The sequence below is a fragment of the Parambassis ranga genome, chromosome 24, assembly GCF_900634625.1.
Source record: "Parambassis ranga chromosome 24, fParRan2.1, whole genome shotgun sequence".
NCBI classification, from domain to species: Eukaryota; Metazoa; Chordata; class Actinopteri; family Ambassidae; genus Parambassis; species Parambassis ranga.
The window spans coordinates 16524138-16542421 of record NC_041043.1 but is presented as its reverse complement, the minus strand read 5'-3'; the positions used below and the strand labels follow the sequence as shown (position 1 = coordinate 16542421).

Here is an 18284-nt window from a genome sequence, read left to right as displayed (position 1 = left end):
GCCACTTTCCAGCACATCAGCCACATAAATCTGAGGTTAGTCACACACTGACAACATACTGAGCGATCTCTGCTTTGGCCTGAAGGTGGCGCCAAATCACAGAGAACAACATGAAGATGTGAGTGTGTGAATTCAAAGGCAGACACCCGCACTGACAGTAAACAAATTTATTTTGTCATCTGCATTTACAGCTGGAATTCTGGGAATTCAAACACGACGTCTTTGCCTGTGAGCTTCTTGTAGACACCAGAGAAGGTCTCCACCTAAAACAGCAGAAACATCAATATTAAAGTCTCAGTTACAACCGTTTTATTTATTACCTGCAGGAACAAAAAAGAAAACGTCTTTATTGACATGTGCACTGCATGGTTTAGCTCCCCAGTAACGGCCCCAAAGGACTCTGGGAAGATGTAGGAATATGCAGGACGTCCGTCCACACCAGCCAGAGGCCGGGGACGGAGCTTAGTCTCCGACGATGTGGAACGGGACTGTACGTCTCAGCTCAGAGCTACGCTCCCATACGCCACCAGGACAGAGCCAGGAGAGCAACTCGCTGGATGTCCACGTCGGGTTAAAACCGGGCTCATTAAGATTAACTTCATTATTCCCGCAGGGGAATTTGCTTGTAGTAGCAGCAGCATGTATGAAAACACAATCACTCATCGTCGCACCGAAGGATCACGACAGCTCGTGGACTTACTTTGTGTTCGACGTTGTTCTGCTGCGCCTTGTCCAGGTGGACCTTGATGAGCCTGCTGCTGTCCAGTTTGACTCTGATCCTCTTACCCACGATCTCACTGGGGTACACCAGATCCTCCAAGATGGCGTCATGGACCGAGGTCAAAGTACGGCTGAGGGAGAAAATATACATGCGTACATTAATACTGAACGCAGACACCTGCTGAGGTCTGAGCTGGAAGGAGACGCTCAAAAGAATCCCAGCTGTTAAAACGTCAATAAACCCAAATATTCTGTGGTAATAAGTGTTTATGAAACTGAATGTGACAAATGTCTTAATTTCAGGGTTTTGTCTGAATAACTGCAACGTGAAGATGTTCTTTTGGGCTGTGATTACATTTTCAGACACTTCATGAACACACCACCATCAGGAAGATGATGTCAAAAGAATTTACTGTTAACATAGCTCTACCAAAAAGAGTCTTACTACTCAGACTCACTGACGGTGCTTCTTTGATTCAAGGGACAGAGTAAATAAACACATTTAACATTGTTTTATGGTTTCTGAGTCAAGGTATAACAGTTTGTGCACTGCATGGTTTAGCTCCCCAGTAACGGCCCCAAAGGACTCTGGGAAGATGTAGGAATATGCAGGACGCTCGCCCGCACCAGCCAGAGGCCGGGGACGGAGCTTAGTCTCCGACGACGTGGAACGGGACTGTACATCTCAGCTCAAGAGCTACGCTCCCATACGCCACCAGGACAGAGCCAGGAGAGCAACTCGCTGGATGTCCACGTCGGGTTAAAACTGGGCGCATCAATAACCGTTAGATTCATTCTGTCTATTGATCAGTTTTACTGTCAGAACAACAACAAACTGGAAGTAGACTAAAGATTTTCTTAAAAGTTCAATGGCAGCCATTCAGCACACAATTTGGACACATCACTTTTTTTTTTTTAAAGTATCTTCAGAGACATTATCACATGACAACATGAGAAAACAGTTAACTGGCATTTATGAAAACATACAGCAACTCGCTCACCTCCTGGGGCGCTTCTGCTTATTCTTTGTGCGGCTTTTCCTGGTGGGTTTGGGCAGAATTCTCCTCTGAAAAGACAACAAACATTACATCTCCAACCAGAACGTACACACACATATATAAATAAACATAACACACAAGCAATGATCATCAAACTGATATCACTGCTGAGCACGAGCAGGCAGCCTCTGTATCCAAACTTCAGTAAATGTGCACTGCATGGTTTAGCTCCCCAGTAACGGCCCCAAAGGACTCTGGGAAGATGTAGGAATATGCAGCACGCCCGTCCGCACCAGCCAGAGGCCGGGGACGGAGCTTAGTCTCCGACGATGTGGAACGGGACTGTACGTCTCAGCTCAGAGCTACGCTCCCATACGCCACCAGGACAGAGCCAGGAGAGCAACTCGCTGGATGTCCACGTCGGGTTAAAACACAATAAGGACCGCCGCTCATCCCACCGCTTCTGCTTGAAGGACTTTCTGTATTTGAGGATTATATTATCTATTACAGTTCACAGAATTCCCCAAGGGAAGCGCTCTGTGCATTATGTCCGTCACTGACAACGAGGACTGAGGCGACACACAGCTCACACAAAGGAACCGGCCCCTACAGTCTGTGTTCTCCTCTGAGGATCCCACAGGAACAAATCAGGGAGGCCGTCAGCATTTCTTCCAGACAAGCCTCTAAACCACGTCACCTCTCTTTAATATAAAGCTGATGTCATGGTGCTCACCTGTGCAATGAAGACCACGTGCTTTCCACTGAACTTCTTCTCCAGCTCCCTCACCAGACGCACCTGAATCTTCTGGAAGGACTTCAGCTGAGGAACAGGGACGAAGATGATGATGGCTTTCCTGCTTCCACCAACCTCGATTTCCTGAAACAAGGCAAACAAAATAAATACAACAAAGTGGAAATCTGCCATCTTCTCTAGATCATGACAGCAACATGAACATACAGTCCAAAAGAGACACATTTACATGTGGGACAGCTCAACAATACAAGACAACTCATGTGTCAAATAATGTGCACTGCATGGTTTAGCTCCCCAGTAACGGCCCCAAAGGACTCTGGGAAGATGTAGGAATATGCAGGACGCCCGTCCGCACCAGCCAGGGGCCGGGGACGGAGCTTAGTCTCCGACGACGTGGAACGGGACTGTACATCTCAGCTCAAGAGCTACGCTCCCATACGCCACCAGGACAGAGCCAGGAGAGCAACTCGCTGGATGTCCACGTCGGGTTAAAAACATACACATGCATGCAAGCTTCAAACACGCTGGACAGACTGATCTCCCACCTTTGCTGCAGTGATGTTCAGCTCCCTCAACTGAGCCTTCAAGTCGGAGTTCATCTCCAGCTCGAGCAGAGCCTGCAGGGAAACAGATCTTACATTAACTCATCATACTAATGACCTGCAGAGAACCTGATGGTTCCTGATCAAAGGGCTGGTTTATGGGTGACCTCAGTCTATAAAAAGATCATTGTAGCATGAGCAGTAAACACAGACATTAGTAGTTCTCTTACCTGGGAGATCCCAGACTCGAACTCGTCTGGCTTTTCGCCATTAGGCTTCACTATTTTGGCGCTGGTACTGAACATGGCCTTTGTCTCTGTGTGAAGAAATCAAAACAAGCAGGTTACATACACAAACAAGCACGGACCGCTTTTTAAAATCCAGCATGACCAGTACGAACACCAGAGAACCAGCATGAAGGGCGCTAAGCTAAAAGCTACTCAGAGCCAACGAGGAGCTAACACTCAAGAGTTAGGAACAATATATAACGATGCTCCTCAGATCATTGACCACACAGAACAAACGACCACTTGAATCATAAGTTTTAATCACTGTCTACACATAAACAGTGACAGTATGCTAGCTAGAAGTCTCGATATCACGTTGAACCAGGGAGAACACGAGCTAGCTAATGTAGCCGGCTGCCATTATGACTACTCCAATAATATTCTGTTGGCAGCAGCTACCGGCGATATTTATTCCACGAAGCTCACAAACTAAAAGCTTAAGAGTGTTCAAACGCACTAGTGTCTCCTGTCGCTGCTGTAGCGGCTACCTGAACACATGCACGGCCTGCTAGCTAGTCACCATTATCCGAACCCATTCACCGGAGCTACACTACTACGCTTTATTGCAACATTTTAAAGAGCCATCCGTTCCTCCAAACCACGAAATCTAACGTATCAAAGGCTTGGGAAGGTTTAAGGTGCGTAAACTTTACAATTAAACAACATTAAAGCATATTTTAGACTGAAAAAGCAGGTCCAGGGGAAAATGGCACGACTAACCTCTGTCAACGACGGCCAAGGAAGAGGCCGGAACATCGCGAGAGTTGAACTAATCCAATCAGAGCGCCGCGTTGTGATGTCGCGAGATTTGCTTTAACTAACGCGAGAGCTTGAGTGACAACAGACGAGTGAAGGTAACCGATGATAGCTGATAGTTTTACTTTCAGACTTTTTTCTTTTTTCATGTAGTATTCTTTACAAAACAAATTAATTTATTGATAGGAAGACTACACGAGATATTACACAGCTGCCATGTTTAACAGGGCTGCGTATTTTTGTTGAAACTCTTCACACAGGAAGCTAATAATAGTTAGCTAGTGCGGTCACAGTGTACCTGCACAACAGCTGCATTTAACGAGGTTCTGTTGGGTCCACGTTCGCAGCACGATGCTGGGCCAGGCCGTGTGCTGTCAGTGATGTTCTGTAGACTGACGGGTCTTCTCAGAGTAGTTCGCAGGGCAGCGTGCAGCGCCGCAGACGACATGCCGAAAGGGGCTTTTTTCTACGCAGTGAGAAAAGGATTCAAACCGGGAGTCTACAAGTCATGGTGAGGCTGTTCACACCATACGTTTAATCAAATTAAAGATAGACGTCACTCTTTGCTTTGTCACTTAGTGAGAATGAGTACATGCAATATTCCATTCAGATATTTGGGATTTATTGTCTCATCCGACCTATAAAAACAGCTCACACACAGTGAAAGAGGATGAAATAGTTTTTTGTAATCAGTTAGCTCTTTAATGGATGGATGCCTGGGAAATGTTTTTCTGTGGAATGTGGTCGACTGATCTCAGCTCTGCTGAACTTCTGCTGATTCAGGGATGAATGTAAGAGCCAAGTGGACAAATATCCCGCTGCCGCTTTCAAGAAGTTTGCATCAGAGCGAGATGCCTGGGCGTTCGTCAGAGGAGTCGAGCTCTCTGCGCCTCCAGAAGAAATGCAAGGTACCCTGGTCCAGGCTGCTCCGTCCTGGGTCTGAGAGGCTGTTAAACACAAAATACCTCCCTGTGATTTCTCATATGTTTGTTTTTGGCTTTCAGTACGTCAGAGTATAGAGTCGGACGTCACTCTGCTTCCTAAACGAGGCCCGGAGGCACTAGAGTACATCCCTCTTGGAAGGAAGAGGTGTTGCTCAGACGAGGAGGCGGTGGATCATCAGACCAAGCGAGTCAAACAGTCAGAAAGCTCGTCGTCAGAAAGTACAGATGGATTCACGTATATGGGTAAGCTAGTGGATAACCAGCAGCCGGTGCTCTTTAAAATGGACAAAACAAAGATGGTGCTGGCTGATAGTGTCACTCAGAAGTGTTCCCCTGCTGTCCAGGTGATGCTGTGGTTGTTTACACCGACGGCTGCTGCTCCGCCAACGGACAGAAGGGAGCCCGAGCTGGCATCGGCGTCTACTGGGGCCATAACCACCCGCTGTGAGCAGACGTGCACACATTGTTAGCGTACACACACACACGTGCTGTTTACGCTGTTCACATTAACGGCTGCTCGTCCTACAGAAACGTTGCAGAGCGGCTGGAGGGGAGGCAGACCAACCAGCGTGCAGAGATACAAGTAAGAACCTTCTGATCACATCCCAAAAAAAAAGAGTTTTAGAGTTGCTTTTTAAAGGTGACGGTTGTTTTTGGACCAGGCAGCCTGCAGAGCGCTGGAACTGGCCAAAGAGAGGGACATCAAAAAGCTGGTTCTCTACACAGACAGCAAGTTCACTATCAACGGTCCGTTACGTAATGAGCCGTGGTTTTAGTCACGCCTCACCACAGCAGACACTGTTTAAAGCTGCTGTGTTTACCTGCAGGTGTGACCAGCTGGGTGAAGAACTGGAAGCTGAACGGCTGGAGGTTGAAATCTGGAGGTCAGATCACCAACAAAGAGGACTTTGTGAAGCTGGACAGGCTGAACGCACAGCTGGAGGTGGTCTGGGTAAGTATCAGTGTGTCTGTCTGAGCGTGTAGAGGCTTATTCTGCATAAATACACGTTGTGTTGCTGTACTCGGACCCATCAGAAGGTGCAGGACCTTGCTGGTACGCTCTGCTGCCCTCTGCAGTGACTGTCTGTAAATCAGAAAACCATCCACAAGGGGGCAGCAGAGGCTCAACCCATTTAAAACCAGCAGTTCATTATCTGACTGGAACTAACCACACTAAACAGAATTTCAGGCGCTCGTCTGCTGTGAGGCCTGAAGTGAAATAAGTGAGAGTTTTCATGACTTCACTGTTTAAAAGTTTAAAGACCAGCTGCTCAGTCTGGATGAGCTGACTTCACAGGGTCAGAACGTTGTTATTTTCACTCTCCTCTTCCTCCTCTTCTTCCTCCTCTAGATGCACATTCCGGGTCACGCTGGCTACAGAGGCAACGAGGAGGCCGACAGACTGTCGAGAGAAGGAGCAGCGAAGCCAGCTGTAGCAGCATCCTGAAGAACGCTGAGCTCTGCTGAAGGACTGCACGCTCCCACTCGGGACGTTTGTTTTCCTCCCGGCGGTGCTGAGGCTGTGAGGGGTGGAGGGTTCTGAGTGTTGGTCGGTCTGTCTGTTGAATGTTCATCTTTAACTTGTGCTTTTGAATAAAGTTCCATGTTTAACCACCGTGCCGTGTGAAATCCAAAGTTTGAAGACGCTGTAGAGTTACTGTGCCGTGAGCTGAGTTTGTTCCGGACCACTCACGGTTCAGCTTCCAGCACATAGCTCGAAGCCTGGAGGATGGATGTAAGGGAGTTCCATGACAATGAAGCTGCACTGCAAGCTGAGCTAAACTCACCGTGGATTAACCCCGTGTGGGTGGTTCAGATATACGACCTGACATGACGAGAAGTCCCCTCTAAAAAGTCCTCTGAACCTGCTGTTCCACCACGGTGCTCCAGACTGAGCCATGTCCAAAGACCCGTAAAGCTCATGGAGTTAATGAATGTGGAACATTGATCATCATTTTGGTATAAAACAATAGATCAAATTTTTTTTTTTTTACAGCTTCTCAAATCTATAATAATCAGTCACTATCAGTGTCGTCACCACGTGACAGCATCTGTTATTCTGATTGGACACAACCATCCACCAGCAGCAGAGCCCCTGTAGACTCCAGCTGCCACCGAGGGCCCAGTCCCAATCTGAGCTGACCAATCGGCAGCTGGTAGCAAGATGATGACAAAACTTTCCCCAGCTCTCTTGTGTGTGAATGCCTCCTGTCCCACAGCGCCCTCTAGGCGAGCTGCGGCCACTGTCAGTACTCTGGCATGAACAGGAAGTGGACAGGTTCTCCTGTTAGATCTTTCTGATCCTGCTCAGGTAATACTTGAACAATCAGAGAGCGGCCAGCGGCGCTCGGGGATGATCCGAGTGAGAGGCAGGCGCATCGTGTGGTCTGAACTCTGGGTAAGACTCAGATATGGGGACTCACCTTAAAGCGATGAGGGTGGAGATGGTTCCCGTCTGTCTCCATGCTTCCTCCTCCTCCTCCCCTGGCCTCCCCCTCCGCCGCCTCTCCTCTCGGATGTTAGGGCTGCAGAATAAATTCAGGATCAAGCAGATCACACAGAAAAAAAAACATTTGCACAATATGTGCGCAGCTTCATTTCTGCTGATGGCAACAGTGAGAAAGAGAATTTAGACTCACCCCTCTTCCTCCTCCTCTTCCTCCTCCGTCCTCCTGCAGCCGGTCGAACCGGTCGGTGTCGATGTTGGAAGCAGCAGGACGGAGGCTCAGGGTTCCTCGCTCTGACCTCGACCGCTGCCTCACGGCAAGCGTGGGGCATCATGACCCCGCCAGAGGGAGCCCAGTCTGAGAGAGAGAGCGCCTTCCGCAGGTCAAAGGTCACCTCGCAGCAGCTTCACCTCCTCGTTAGCACTCCTCCTCAGCACACACACACACACTGATGCCTCCTCAGCAGACTGAGCTCTGGCGTTGGTCCGCCGCTGCCCTGCTGGAGGGGAGGAAAACTGAGCAAACTGCAAAGAAACTTAACAAACCAGACATTAGAAACATCCTGCTCGCACTTTACTTTTGTCAATTTTCAGACTGGCAGCGTCGAAAATAAACCGGAATGTTCTGCCGAGGTTGAAGAACTCTCTGACACCACAAACGGAGCGGGGGATGTTCGCCAAAGTGCTCGCAGTGCTGAGGAGAAACGTTCAGCTGGTCGACAGGCCCAGACTGTGGCCGAGTCGCCCCTCGGAGTTCATGGGTCAAAGGTCACGTGGAGTCCTGGCTGAAGGGTTTCAAGTACTTAGACCACAGCCAAGTCACAAAGCTTCTGTCCAGGTCCTGAGCTACGTCCGCCACCCTACCCCAGTGGCTCAGCACGGCGGTACAGTCACAGAACAAAGTGACATCTGTTTCCATGACAGCTGTCTGCTTCCAGCCTCCATCACCAGAGAGCAGGGCAGAATAAATGATGTGTAATTTTCAGGGGAGATTTTTGGGCTGAACCTGTTCAGGATAATAACCCAGACTTTCAGTGATTATTCATAGTTATTCATGGTTTTCTGGCTAAAAGACTAAAAACATTTCACAAATCAGCTCCACAGCAGCGGCTCAGCTTTTCTTCTGTGGCTGAATGTGTGTTAATCAATGATTTCAGGAAGAACTGGAGGCCACAGAGACTTAAAAGTGCTCCAAGTTTCATGAAACTGCTGCAAAGTGCAACTTCTTTCTGCAATATTTATGTTTCCTGAAAAAAACAAACAGGTATCCTCGGCCTGGTCAGCCCACCATTCAGCATCCGCCTGGCCGAGGAGGAAATAACACAGAAGAAGGAAAAGTCCAGAAGGTGTTTCATTGGAGGCTGGCATGCAGACTGACCACCGAACACAGGCTAAAAATACAGATGGAAGGACCACTGCGATCTGAGAGACTTGGGTTGGTGGAGTCCGAGTCTGACTTCATGGTTAATCCAAATACAGGCAAAGAACGTGGAACTCAGTGATCTGAGTTAGCACCAGTGACGTAACCTAACTTAAAGAAGAAGAAATGTATCAGTGGAGATTCTGCTGTGTATAAAGATGGATGACATGACAGCTGCCGAGAAGTGAGGCCGAAACATCTGGACTGCCCCCTGGTGGCTGGCTGCAGTATGGGTCATAAATATTCTTCAAATTAAATTCTTAGTTGTTTTTAACACACAGATTTCTGTTGAAATTCTGTTGAAAATTTAATAAGTCCTCCTCATGTGATGCAGCTTGACCTCCTGACCTCTACTGTGCAGACCCTGGATCCAAGATGGCGTCTCTTTCCAAGATGGCAGCACCCGTAAGCGAGATATTTTGGCCTTAAAAGTTTAACCATGTCATCTATCTGTCATTCAGTCACTGGTCTGGACACAAGTGGAGCTTAAAGAACAGGTGAAGTGGTCCTTTAACCACCCTGAAGATGTGACCCTGCTGAAAAAAGTTTCTGCAAAACGAATCCCCCTGCTGCAAGACGAGATGAAGCTGTTGGTCAGTCAGGTCAGTGAACGCACCACGGGCCCTTACTCTGATCAATTTCCTTCCTGTACTTGCCGATGTGTGTATCAGCTGTTAACGGTTTGGCAGGTTCCCGTCATCGGGGGCTTCATTATCTCGTCTCCCCGCTGATTTGCATCGTGGACAGAATCAGTCTGAATCAATCTGTGCCCTCACGGAAAGTTTGGCTGGCTGCGCGCCCCTGCAGCCATCTCTGTGAAAGTTTCTCTCCAAAATGAGATTTCCAGCATTTCAAAATGATGACGCCCACTCTGATTAAAAAAAAAAATCAGATTTTGGCATGAAAGTAAAGCTCATTATGGAAATACATTGAACTTGTTGACTATTCATGGGTCCGCCTGAGTTAACAGGATGTTTTTTTTTCAGGGAGCTCGAGTTTAAGTAGTGATTACTGTCAACAAACTGACAAACAGAGCAAAGTCAGGAACACACAAACAAACATCCGTCACTAAAAACAACAGATTGCTGCAGTCACAGGTGTAAATACTGAGCCTGGCGTCCAATCAGCACGCAGCTCTCACACATGTCATGAGGGTGAGGTGCTCTGAATGACACGCCAACCTTCCACATCCTGTCCGGTCCGGTTTTAGACCTGAGTCCGGACCGAGGTGGGGCCAAGGTCGACGGGGTGGAGGCGCTGCAGCGCCATCCATCAGCTGCCAGAGCTCTAATTATGCAGCAGAGTCCTAACCAAGCGTGAGATGTCATTACACAGATGGAGGAGAGAGAGCGAGAGAGAGAGAGAGAGAGAGACTCTGTGTGTGTGTGTGTGTCTGTCTGTCAGTGTGTGTGTGTGTGTGTCTTTGTCTGTCTGTCAGTGTGTGTGTGTGTCAGTGTGTGTGTGTCTGTCTGTCAGTGTGTGTGTGTGTCTCTGTCTGTCTGTCAGTGTGTGTGTGTCAGTGTGTGTGTGTGTCTGTCTGTCGATGTGTGTGTCTGTCTGTCGATGTGTGTGTGTCAGTGTGTGTGTGTCCTGCATCCTTTACATGTGAACATAAACACAGCTGCTTCCAGCTGTGAGGCGATGATCTGCGTCGCCGGTGCATGGATGTACCTGCAGATTAGTTACTGTGCAGCAGGTTGTGCGTTCGTTGTGTGCGTGCGGGTGATGTGGACGTTAAAAACGGTGACGGGCTTTGAGAGCGAGACAGAAAAAGTCAACAGCAGCTCTCAGGCTGCTAACAAAGCACTTTATCATTGATTGATTTGGTGCACGTGAGGCTGCAGCCTGTACAGGTGGTGTTTACACCGCCCAGCATTTTCTGGCTAAAATCAAACTTTCTTTGCCATCTGCTGCGACCGAACACATGAATATGTCTGCTGAAAGAACACAACGACACACAACAACATTTCTACAGAAGCTCATATTACACAAACTGCTGATCCTGCAGAGCACCTTTTATGGTAAGTTTGAAAAGGTATTTGACTCGTTGCAATTTGCAGACTGACCACTAGATGTCAACAAACCCTGCACGCTGGCTCTTTAATGGGAGTCATAGTTCTGCTGCATGTGTTAAAGTAATCAGACCGGCTTCAGCATCATATAATTAAGATACGTTGTTTATTTTTATTACAGTTTATTTAAACATCCTGTGCTGACAGCGATGCGCCCTCTGCTGTTTGTGTGAAGAAGTGAAATTCAAAGTCGGAACAGCTGCACAGGCAGTGGAAACATCCTGTTGGTGTTTCAATATGATAAATAATTGCATCATGTGTCACATGGTCTCTTATATCTGAACATCTGTGAGGCTGCAGGACCGGACCGAGCCTTTACGGGGATCAGACGGAATTCTAAATGCAGAAAAACTCCTGATCAGGCAGCTCTGAGATGACCAGGCGCCGCAGCCGGAGCACAGGCGGAGTCCTTCTGTTCCCATGATCATAAGAAGCGGTTTAAAAGGTTTACATCAGGAGGAGACACTCAGCTGACTGCAGCATCAAACGCCGCAGCCACACGCTCACCTCCTCGCCACAACTGACTCATAAACTTCGTCTAATTGCTGCTTTCAGTGTTTGAACTCGGCACCGCCAGCGCCCAGCGTCCTCATTATGAGGAGAGGTGAATTGTGGGAAGAATCTGCGGGTGGCATGACAGCCTGCTGTGAGCGCTGATGTTTCAAAACGCAGGAAACAGGAGGAGGGAGACGAAAGAGAGGACAGAGATGAAAAAAAGATGAAGAGGGGGACAGAGAGAGAGAGAGGGGGAGAGAGAGAGGGGGAGAGAGGGGGAGAGAGAGAGCGAGGGAGAGAGGGAGGCAGAGGACGCTCAAGGAAATAAAAAGACACAAACAGATGAAGAGGAGACGAGGAAGACTGGGAGGGAAGAGTTAGGAAGTGACTGAGCAGATGGGAAAGAAAGCTGGCTGAGGAAGGACGAAGAGTGAGGAAGACTGAGAGAACAAACAAACAACAGAGAGGAGAGGGTATGAGATATATGTAGAGCTGGAAACAGACGCTCTTCATCACAGAGCACCCATTAAGGTGGATGGTCGACTGCATTCCCGGTCTGTGTGGCAGGAACTGAACCTCCACACCAGCAGGTGGCAGTGGTCTGTACTCAGCATTTTCCTTACTGGAACATTAAAGCTACACCGTGCACCGCCACCCTCAGAAATGTGACGAGCTGTGATTGGAGCAGCTGACTCCTCCAGTCGACAGCCAACCCGACTCTTTGTGGGAGGAAATAAACCTCCACACCAGCAGGTGGCAGCAGTTTGTATTCGGTTCACCATAAGAACACAGCAGGTTTGCTGACAGTTATATGTACTTTATATCAACATGGTGAAAACACAGGAAGCAAAGCCTGATGGGCCTTTTGTCCTGTCCGGCCCACTGGATTCGTCCCCGCTGAAACCAAAGGGGGCGGCAGCTTTTGGTGCGTCTATGTTGGCTTGAATGGACCAACTCACCATGCAGCAGTGACGTGGACAGGTTCAGGTTCAGGAAGCGGTCAGTCAGAGCTGAACTGAAGCACGTTCCGGCTGGCGGCCAGCGTTTGTGGGTCCGAGGCGGAAAAGCCCAGATGCTTCCACACAGAGAGAGGGCTGCAAAAACATCCTGGAGATCTTTAAGTATGCAGCCACAAAGAGCGGCTGACACACCAGAGGCGTCGCCCAGGACAAGGTGTGTGTGCAGCTTTAAAAAATGGCAGAGATGTTACAAGAAGGAGGCTAAACACAGAGTCCTGATAGGAAACTGTGAGGACGTCCCCGAGATGGACAAATCTGACGACGAGGCCCTTCCAGTCTCAGGGTTTGTGTCTTCTGTGGGACAGATGCTTCATTTTTAATATTAAGGTTTTAAACTGTTTAAAACTTAAGGTTTAAAGCATCTCTGCCGTTTCCTCACCTATATTCATGCAACCACCGGAGGGCGCCAGATACTGGTCGTCCAAATCACCTCAGAAACATCTAGTCCTGTTTTTTGGCTGTGAACATGATAAGTTTTACTTTTTAACATCGAGATCTTTGGGGATTGACTCACGTTTGGAGCCAGCCCTCAAGTGGCCACTCAAGGAACTGCAGTTTTTTTTAATGAATGCAGAATAATACACAGTAAAGTGTATGTATTTATAATATTACGAACTTGTTGTTTATTTAAAGCTGACAGGAAGGGCCCGGCTGCACTCGGTTCCTGCACCGCTCCGCTCTGTGCTGCATGTGTTGGAAATGGGACACTGTGGATCTATGAGCTGCCTGCTGGCTGTTAAAATGCTGCTCAGGTCTGCAGCAGGCTGAGATCCAGAGAGGCAGCCGGCAGCCTGAATCCCAAACACACATCCTGCCTCCACGGAAGACGTCTTCATCCTCACACTCAAAGCGCTCCAGCAGCCAGACTCTGCATCGATAAATCATCAAACACGCGCTGGACGGAGGCTGCTGGAGCGTTTTCATCCTCATCGATAAGAAAGCAGGGCTGATGGGAAATGTGGTCTTAATTTGACCAGCTAGTAACGCAGAGTCGTCTGCTCCGACTGTTTGAGGTGATTACAGGGAGCCAAATGAAGCCCTGCGGGGTCTGCTGCAGGCCAGCGTCTGCATATTTCTGCATAAATTAACTGCTTTTTGGCTCAGGTCTTCACTCAGCATCAAGTGTTTCACATCAGCAGCTTCAGGCAGCCTCCGACACAGTTTACAGCTGCTTTATTATTATTATTATTATTATTATTATTATTAAAACGAGAAAGAAATGAATGAATCTTTTCAGGTCTTCCAACACAAAACATGGCAGATCCAGGTGTCTGGAGGCTTCGCTGAGCTCCCCTCAGTCAGAAATAACATTTAATAAAGAGACTTTTTTTAAATTCCACCTGCTTCACTGCTGGAACAGAAAGGACGGCGCTGCACTGTGCTGATCGCTTGTATCACAGAAATCACATCTGACTTTTATAGATTCTCCCAGAGCTGCAGCTTCATAATTGTTTTGGTTTTGATTTTTTTGTGTGTTGAAATCGTCTGGAAATAAAAAGGGAGAGCTGAGCGAGGGGCCTGTTTTTGTATCAGACGTTTGTCTTTTAATGTTCAGTCCAAACTCACAGAAGCCAAACACAACAACGAATGTAAATAATTCACTACAATCTTCATGACTTTGTTCTTTCTCTCATTTTAAGAATCGTTTTCTAAATCTGGAAGACGTTAAAGCTACATCGCAGAGCGCTGGTCTCCCCCCTCTGGCAGGGGGAGTAATTACACGAACACAGATGAAAGCGGTGTAGCTAGTTCAGTTTTTGTCCTGAACCTGAGCCTTCAAATGCTATGCTAGCTCTGGAACGCCTACATATGACCTTTAGGCTCCACAGCAACACAGGCCCCGTTCACACTGGAGGAAGTCAATCCAGGATTTAATCGAGATCCAGATCGCCTTTAAGCTGGATATGTTCAGACCTATTTTCAAATCTGGCTATCACACACACATGTTCACGCTCAATCCAATTTAACCTGGCTTGTTGTCCACCAAACCACTAGGTGGCGCCTCGTAGTATACAGAGTCCGTTCAGGCCGCGGTAGGACCACGTGTGTGCATGCTTCGTGCATTTTTTTGTCCCGTGTGTCCCGTGTGTCCTGTTTGTAGCCCTGTGGAAAATAAACTCGGGGCAAAGCTGTCGTAGTTCGATGGTTGTTTACATATGGATTTTGTACACGACCCGGACACTGTCCCCGTGAACTGGAAGTATCATCCCTGTGCAGGGAGGGTTGAAAATAGTTCCTCAGCCCTGAGTAGAGTCTGAAATCTCTTTCCCAACCCCGACAACCTCCTTAAATAATCCAGTGTGCACAGGGGACTGCATCCATAAAGGAAGGCAGGGTAAGCCTGCAGACTGCCTGAGAGGCAGAACCCAGGGCAAAAAATACAAGTTATTAAAGTTTCTCTGTGAAAGTTAAAGTGAAATCTGTGAAAATATGAAAAAACAACATATAAACACAGAGAAACGACTGTTACATGACGCGGCTCTGTTTACATGTACAATGGTGTCATCAGCATGATTAACTCACATCTTGATGTTTCTGTGCAGCTTGAATGGATCCCTTCAGTAAGGCGGCGCTGTCAGTCTGGCTCTCTGCTGTATTAAATGTTAATCAGCCTCCTGCAGACTCAGCTGCTCTCTCCGGCTTCGTGTTCCTTAATTCTGCTTCAAACCTCCTCGGCCCTGATGCAGAAATATGAAAATAAAAGACAGACAGATATTCTTAGAGATGTCCTGAGGGTCCACCGGTTCCTCCTCTGAGGAGCCCGAATGCCGTCAGTGAACTCGTGCAGTGATTGGATGCAGGTTGTTAGAAGAATAGAATAGAATATACTTTATTATAATTTATTAATAAATTAATTGTTTATTTGTTTATTTGTTCTGAGTACATAAATGAATATGGTTCATCCTCTGGGGTTCAGGAATCTACTGCTGAGATGTTCGATCAGAAGCTTTAAACCTTTGTTTTAGTTTTATTTTTCCACTCAGCTGCAGAAGAATGATGAAAATGATAATAAGTGATCATCCCTTTAGCTTTTTGTTTTAGCATCCACAAAAATATGTAATCAATGCTGTATATTTGCATTCTGGTAGCACATTATGAGGCTAAAAACTAACCGATCTGAGATTTTAGCGTGTAGTTTTGAGTTAGCTGCTGTTCATGAACACTTCCTGGTTTAACGTTTATATTTTTCTCACCAAGTCAAAAATATTCTCTATAGTTAACTGTGCTAACTGTGACTTGCTAAGCTGCTCAGCAGCAGTTCAACAGGACCCAAATGCAGGCACCTGAGGCCAGGTAACTAAAAAAAGGTGAGCGTTATTGAAAATAGAGCCGGAGAACACAAAATGTCCAAAAAGTTGGTACAAACAAAAGAGCAAAAATGTATCACTGAAAACCACAAAAGAAGACGATGAATGAGGAAGAAACACGGGGAGAAGAGCGAGACTGTCACAGGACTACACAAGGTACCTTTCAAAATAAAACAGGAAACAACCCCAAAAAAGCAGGAAATACAAAAACAACCATGGAAAGCCAAAGAGTGTATAAAACCAGCCGCAGAGCAGCTGCCCCTGACATGATGAGCTTCCTCTGTGTTGATCTGAGCTCATGCTGGACTGACAGGTGGGTCAGCTGGTGTAACAGTGACGTCGCAGGGTTAATGACAGACTGTAACTTTCCAGAGAGTTCATCTTCATCGTTGCCTCCTCTTCCTGTCAGTGGTGATTGTGTGTCTCTGATTGGCAACTCACCCCCCCCCCCCGCCTTTCTCTCCTCCAGCACAGAGGCCGTGCGAGATAGGAAATGACCTACATAGCGTGGCGGCTCCCTCTCGCCTTGGCTGTCGTTTGCATTTCAAGGGGTGATGAATAATTCACACACACACACACACACACACACACACACACACACACACACACACACACACACACACACACACACACACACACACACACACACACACACACACACACACTATTCCCAAACCTCCCCATCCAAACACTGAACGAACATCCCAGCGCAGCATGACAGGCCTCAATAACGTTAGATAACAGAATTCAAATGTTACGGAGGAGGTGGGATGAGCTCTTTGAGGAGGTGTTAGGAGGAGATCTGCGTGCCTGAGGTGCTGAGAAGGCTGAGAGAAGATGCACCAGTGGAAACTTTCTGAGGAGCGAAGATGAGGAGGAGGAGGAGGAGAACAAGAGGAGGGTAAAGAAGGAGCGAAGGAAGTTTTACCAAACATGAAAGAGGAGGAGACAAGAAGAGGAAGCAAGGGAGTAGGAGAGGAAGCAGACACTACAGGAGCAGAAGAGGAAAGGAAGGCACGATGAAGAGGAGACCAGTTCTCATGGAGAGGAGAGAAAGTGATGAGGAGGAAGAGGAGGAAGAGGGAAACCCGGGATCAGTAAAAAGGGGGAAGTAAATGGAGGAGGAGGAGAACCTATGAGAGGAACAGAGGGAGGAGTAGACAAACATGAGATGAGGGAGCAGAGGCAACGAGCACTAGAGAAGAGGTAGAGGAGTTTCTTTTTCCCACAATGCACTGCTCTCTGTGGGACTTTATTTAAAGGTAAGGTTCCATTAAGCTCAGAGTGAGTCAGTGTTACATCCTCTGAGGTGTCATAACCTGCAGTTCCACAAGTGTCCACTAGAGGCTGGCCCAGAGGATCTGAGTCCGTCCCCACAGAGCTCTGTGTTGCAGCAGCGAGGTGCAGAGCTGGGCTGTGATGGGGTGATGGGAGGTGATGGAGGTATGACGCTGTAATCAGCTCACTGCAGGAGGAAAACCAGCCCAGCTTATTAGCTTCTGCAGACAGCGAGCGGGCGAGCGAGCATCAGTCTGACAGTCTCTCTCTCTCTGAATCAGAGGACCACTAATCCTGTGCAGTGAGCAGATTTGGGCTTTCAGACACACAAACACACTTCTATCCCTGTGAGGACCCTGAAACAGACAAAAACATCCTCCAGAGGCTGGACTCAGAGTCCGACTGTCTCCATCTGATCAATAAAACACCACGAGGACAGCTCAAAGTGCAGCTCCTCAGCACCCAGCAGGGAGCCATGATGGAGTCACATGTGAGCAGCAGTCACATGACCAACACTCAGAGAGCACCTGTCTGACCTGAGTTGGCTGGTTAAGCTTAAACTCGCCGTGCATAAAGTTTAGATTCACATGATGGAGCCTATGAATCGATAAAAACCACAGAGTCCTCCCGCCTCCTGCGCCGCTCGCCGCCGCAGCTTTCTGCCTCTGTGCATCTGGAAAGCTGCAGCGGGGCAAAGTGCAGCGCTCGCCGCCCATACATGCAGCTGGAGGGGGGGCGCGCTCGTCGGCAGCCATCTTTATGTTCTTATCTCCCTCCCATACGCCCCCCCGCAGGCCAGGCTCAGCCCTGCTGTAATTGACTTTCTCCCACTGAGCCCGGTGGAGGCTCCAGGCTGCAGAGCTGTGCTGAAAAACCTATTACACACTGCTGCACACCTACACACTGCAGACCTATGGAGAGAGAGGGGGGGGGGGGCGAGTCGGCAGCATGTGTGTGTCTGCTGGTTCACATCCAAACAGAAATCTGATTCAGATCGGCGTGAGGATGACGGATCTGTGTGAGCGTGTGTGTAATCTGCCACAGTAAACAGTGCACAGGGATCCTCATCAGACACCACAGTGCGCACAAATCAGCTGTTTCTTATTAATCAATCGACACCTGAGTCTCCAAACTATGTAACAAAGTCGTGTTATTATTTACAGTGTTTTAAAGGAAACAAATAAAAACCTAAAAAACCTAAAAACTAGAAAACAGGCAGAATCTTCGGTCCTGAGAAAAGAAGCC

General features: G+C 48.0%; 2 protein-coding genes and 4 non-coding genes across 7 annotated transcripts; 1 reads left to right on the top strand and 5 right to left on the bottom strand.

The window, feature by feature from the left end:
- Nucleotides 1-152: 152 nt before the first annotated feature.
- rps7 (ribosomal protein S7) lies at nt 153-4086 on the bottom strand. Its single transcript, XM_028396553.1, has 7 exons — nt 4022-4086; nt 3245-3330; nt 3018-3089; nt 2452-2595; nt 1722-1786; nt 701-851; nt 153-263 (listed from the first exon to the last, which is right to left on the bottom strand). The coding sequence occupies exons 2-7, from the start codon at nt 3317-3319 to the stop codon at nt 186-188; spliced, it is 585 nt and encodes a 194-aa protein (XP_028252354.1). The 5' UTR covers nt 3320-3330; nt 4022-4086; the 3' UTR covers nt 153-185.
- LOC114429287 (small nucleolar RNA SNORA73 family) lies at nt 353-570 on the bottom strand. The gene has a single exon (XR_003669660.1). It is a non-coding gene; the product is annotated as a small nucleolar RNA SNORA73 family (small nucleolar RNA).
- On the bottom strand, nt 1261-1479 carry LOC114429286 (small nucleolar RNA SNORA73 family). Its single transcript, XR_003669659.1, has one exon. It is a non-coding gene; the product is annotated as a small nucleolar RNA SNORA73 family (small nucleolar RNA).
- On the bottom strand, nt 1925-2142 carry LOC114429285 (small nucleolar RNA SNORA73 family). Its single transcript, XR_003669658.1, has one exon. It is a non-coding gene; the product is annotated as a small nucleolar RNA SNORA73 family (small nucleolar RNA).
- Nucleotides 2741-2959, bottom strand: LOC114429288 (small nucleolar RNA SNORA73 family). The gene has a single exon (XR_003669661.1). It is a non-coding gene; the product is annotated as a small nucleolar RNA SNORA73 family (small nucleolar RNA).
- A 43-nt stretch (nt 4087-4129) lies between the features above and the next one.
- rnaseh1 (ribonuclease H1) lies at nt 4130-6616 on the top strand. 2 transcript variants are annotated; one of them, XM_028396551.1, is made up of 9 exons: nt 4130-4155; nt 4405-4568; nt 4841-4965; nt 5062-5244; nt 5346-5445; nt 5530-5584; nt 5664-5748; nt 5829-5953; nt 6353-6616. In XM_028396551.1, exons 2-9 carry the CDS (start codon nt 4438-4440, stop codon nt 6446-6448), a joined length of 900 nt encoding a protein of 299 aa, XP_028252352.1. In that variant the 5' UTR covers nt 4130-4155; nt 4405-4437; the 3' UTR covers nt 6449-6616. The 2 variants fall into 2 exon arrangements, with proteins under 2 accessions (XP_028252352.1, XP_028252351.1); XM_028396550.1 differs by having other exon boundaries at nt 4136-4155; nt 4318-4568.
- The last annotated feature ends 11668 nt before the right edge of the window (nt 6617-18284 follow it).

What these genes read in the sequence shown, in the direction of transcription:
- rps7 (XM_028396553.1), bottom strand. Translation starts at nt 3,319, where the DNA reads ATGTTCAGTACCAGCGCCAAAATAGTGAAGCCTAATGGCGAAAAGCCA. An exon ending in TGAACATCACTGCAGCAAAG is followed by an intron (nt 2,596 to 3,017) that starts GTGGGAGATCAG and finishes GCCTTGTTTCAG; the next exon opens with GAAATCGAGGTTGGTGGAAG. An exon ending in AGAACAACGTCGAACACAAA is followed by an intron (nt 264 to 700) that starts GTAAGTCCACGA and finishes CTGCTGTTTTAG; the next exon opens with GTGGAGACCTTCTCTGGTGT.
- rnaseh1 (XM_028396551.1), top strand. Translation starts at nt 4,438, where the DNA reads ATGTTCTGTAGACTGACGGGTCTTCTCAGAGTAGTTCGCAGGGCAGCG. An exon ending in ACCAGCGTGCAGAGATACAA is followed by an intron (nt 5,585 to 5,663) that starts GTAAGAACCTTC and finishes TTTTTGGACCAG; the next exon opens with GCAGCCTGCAGAGCGCTGGA. An exon ending in CACAGCTGGAGGTGGTCTGG is followed by an intron (nt 5,954 to 6,352) that starts GTAAGTATCAGT and finishes TTCCTCCTCTAG; the next exon opens with ATGCACATTCCGGGTCACGC.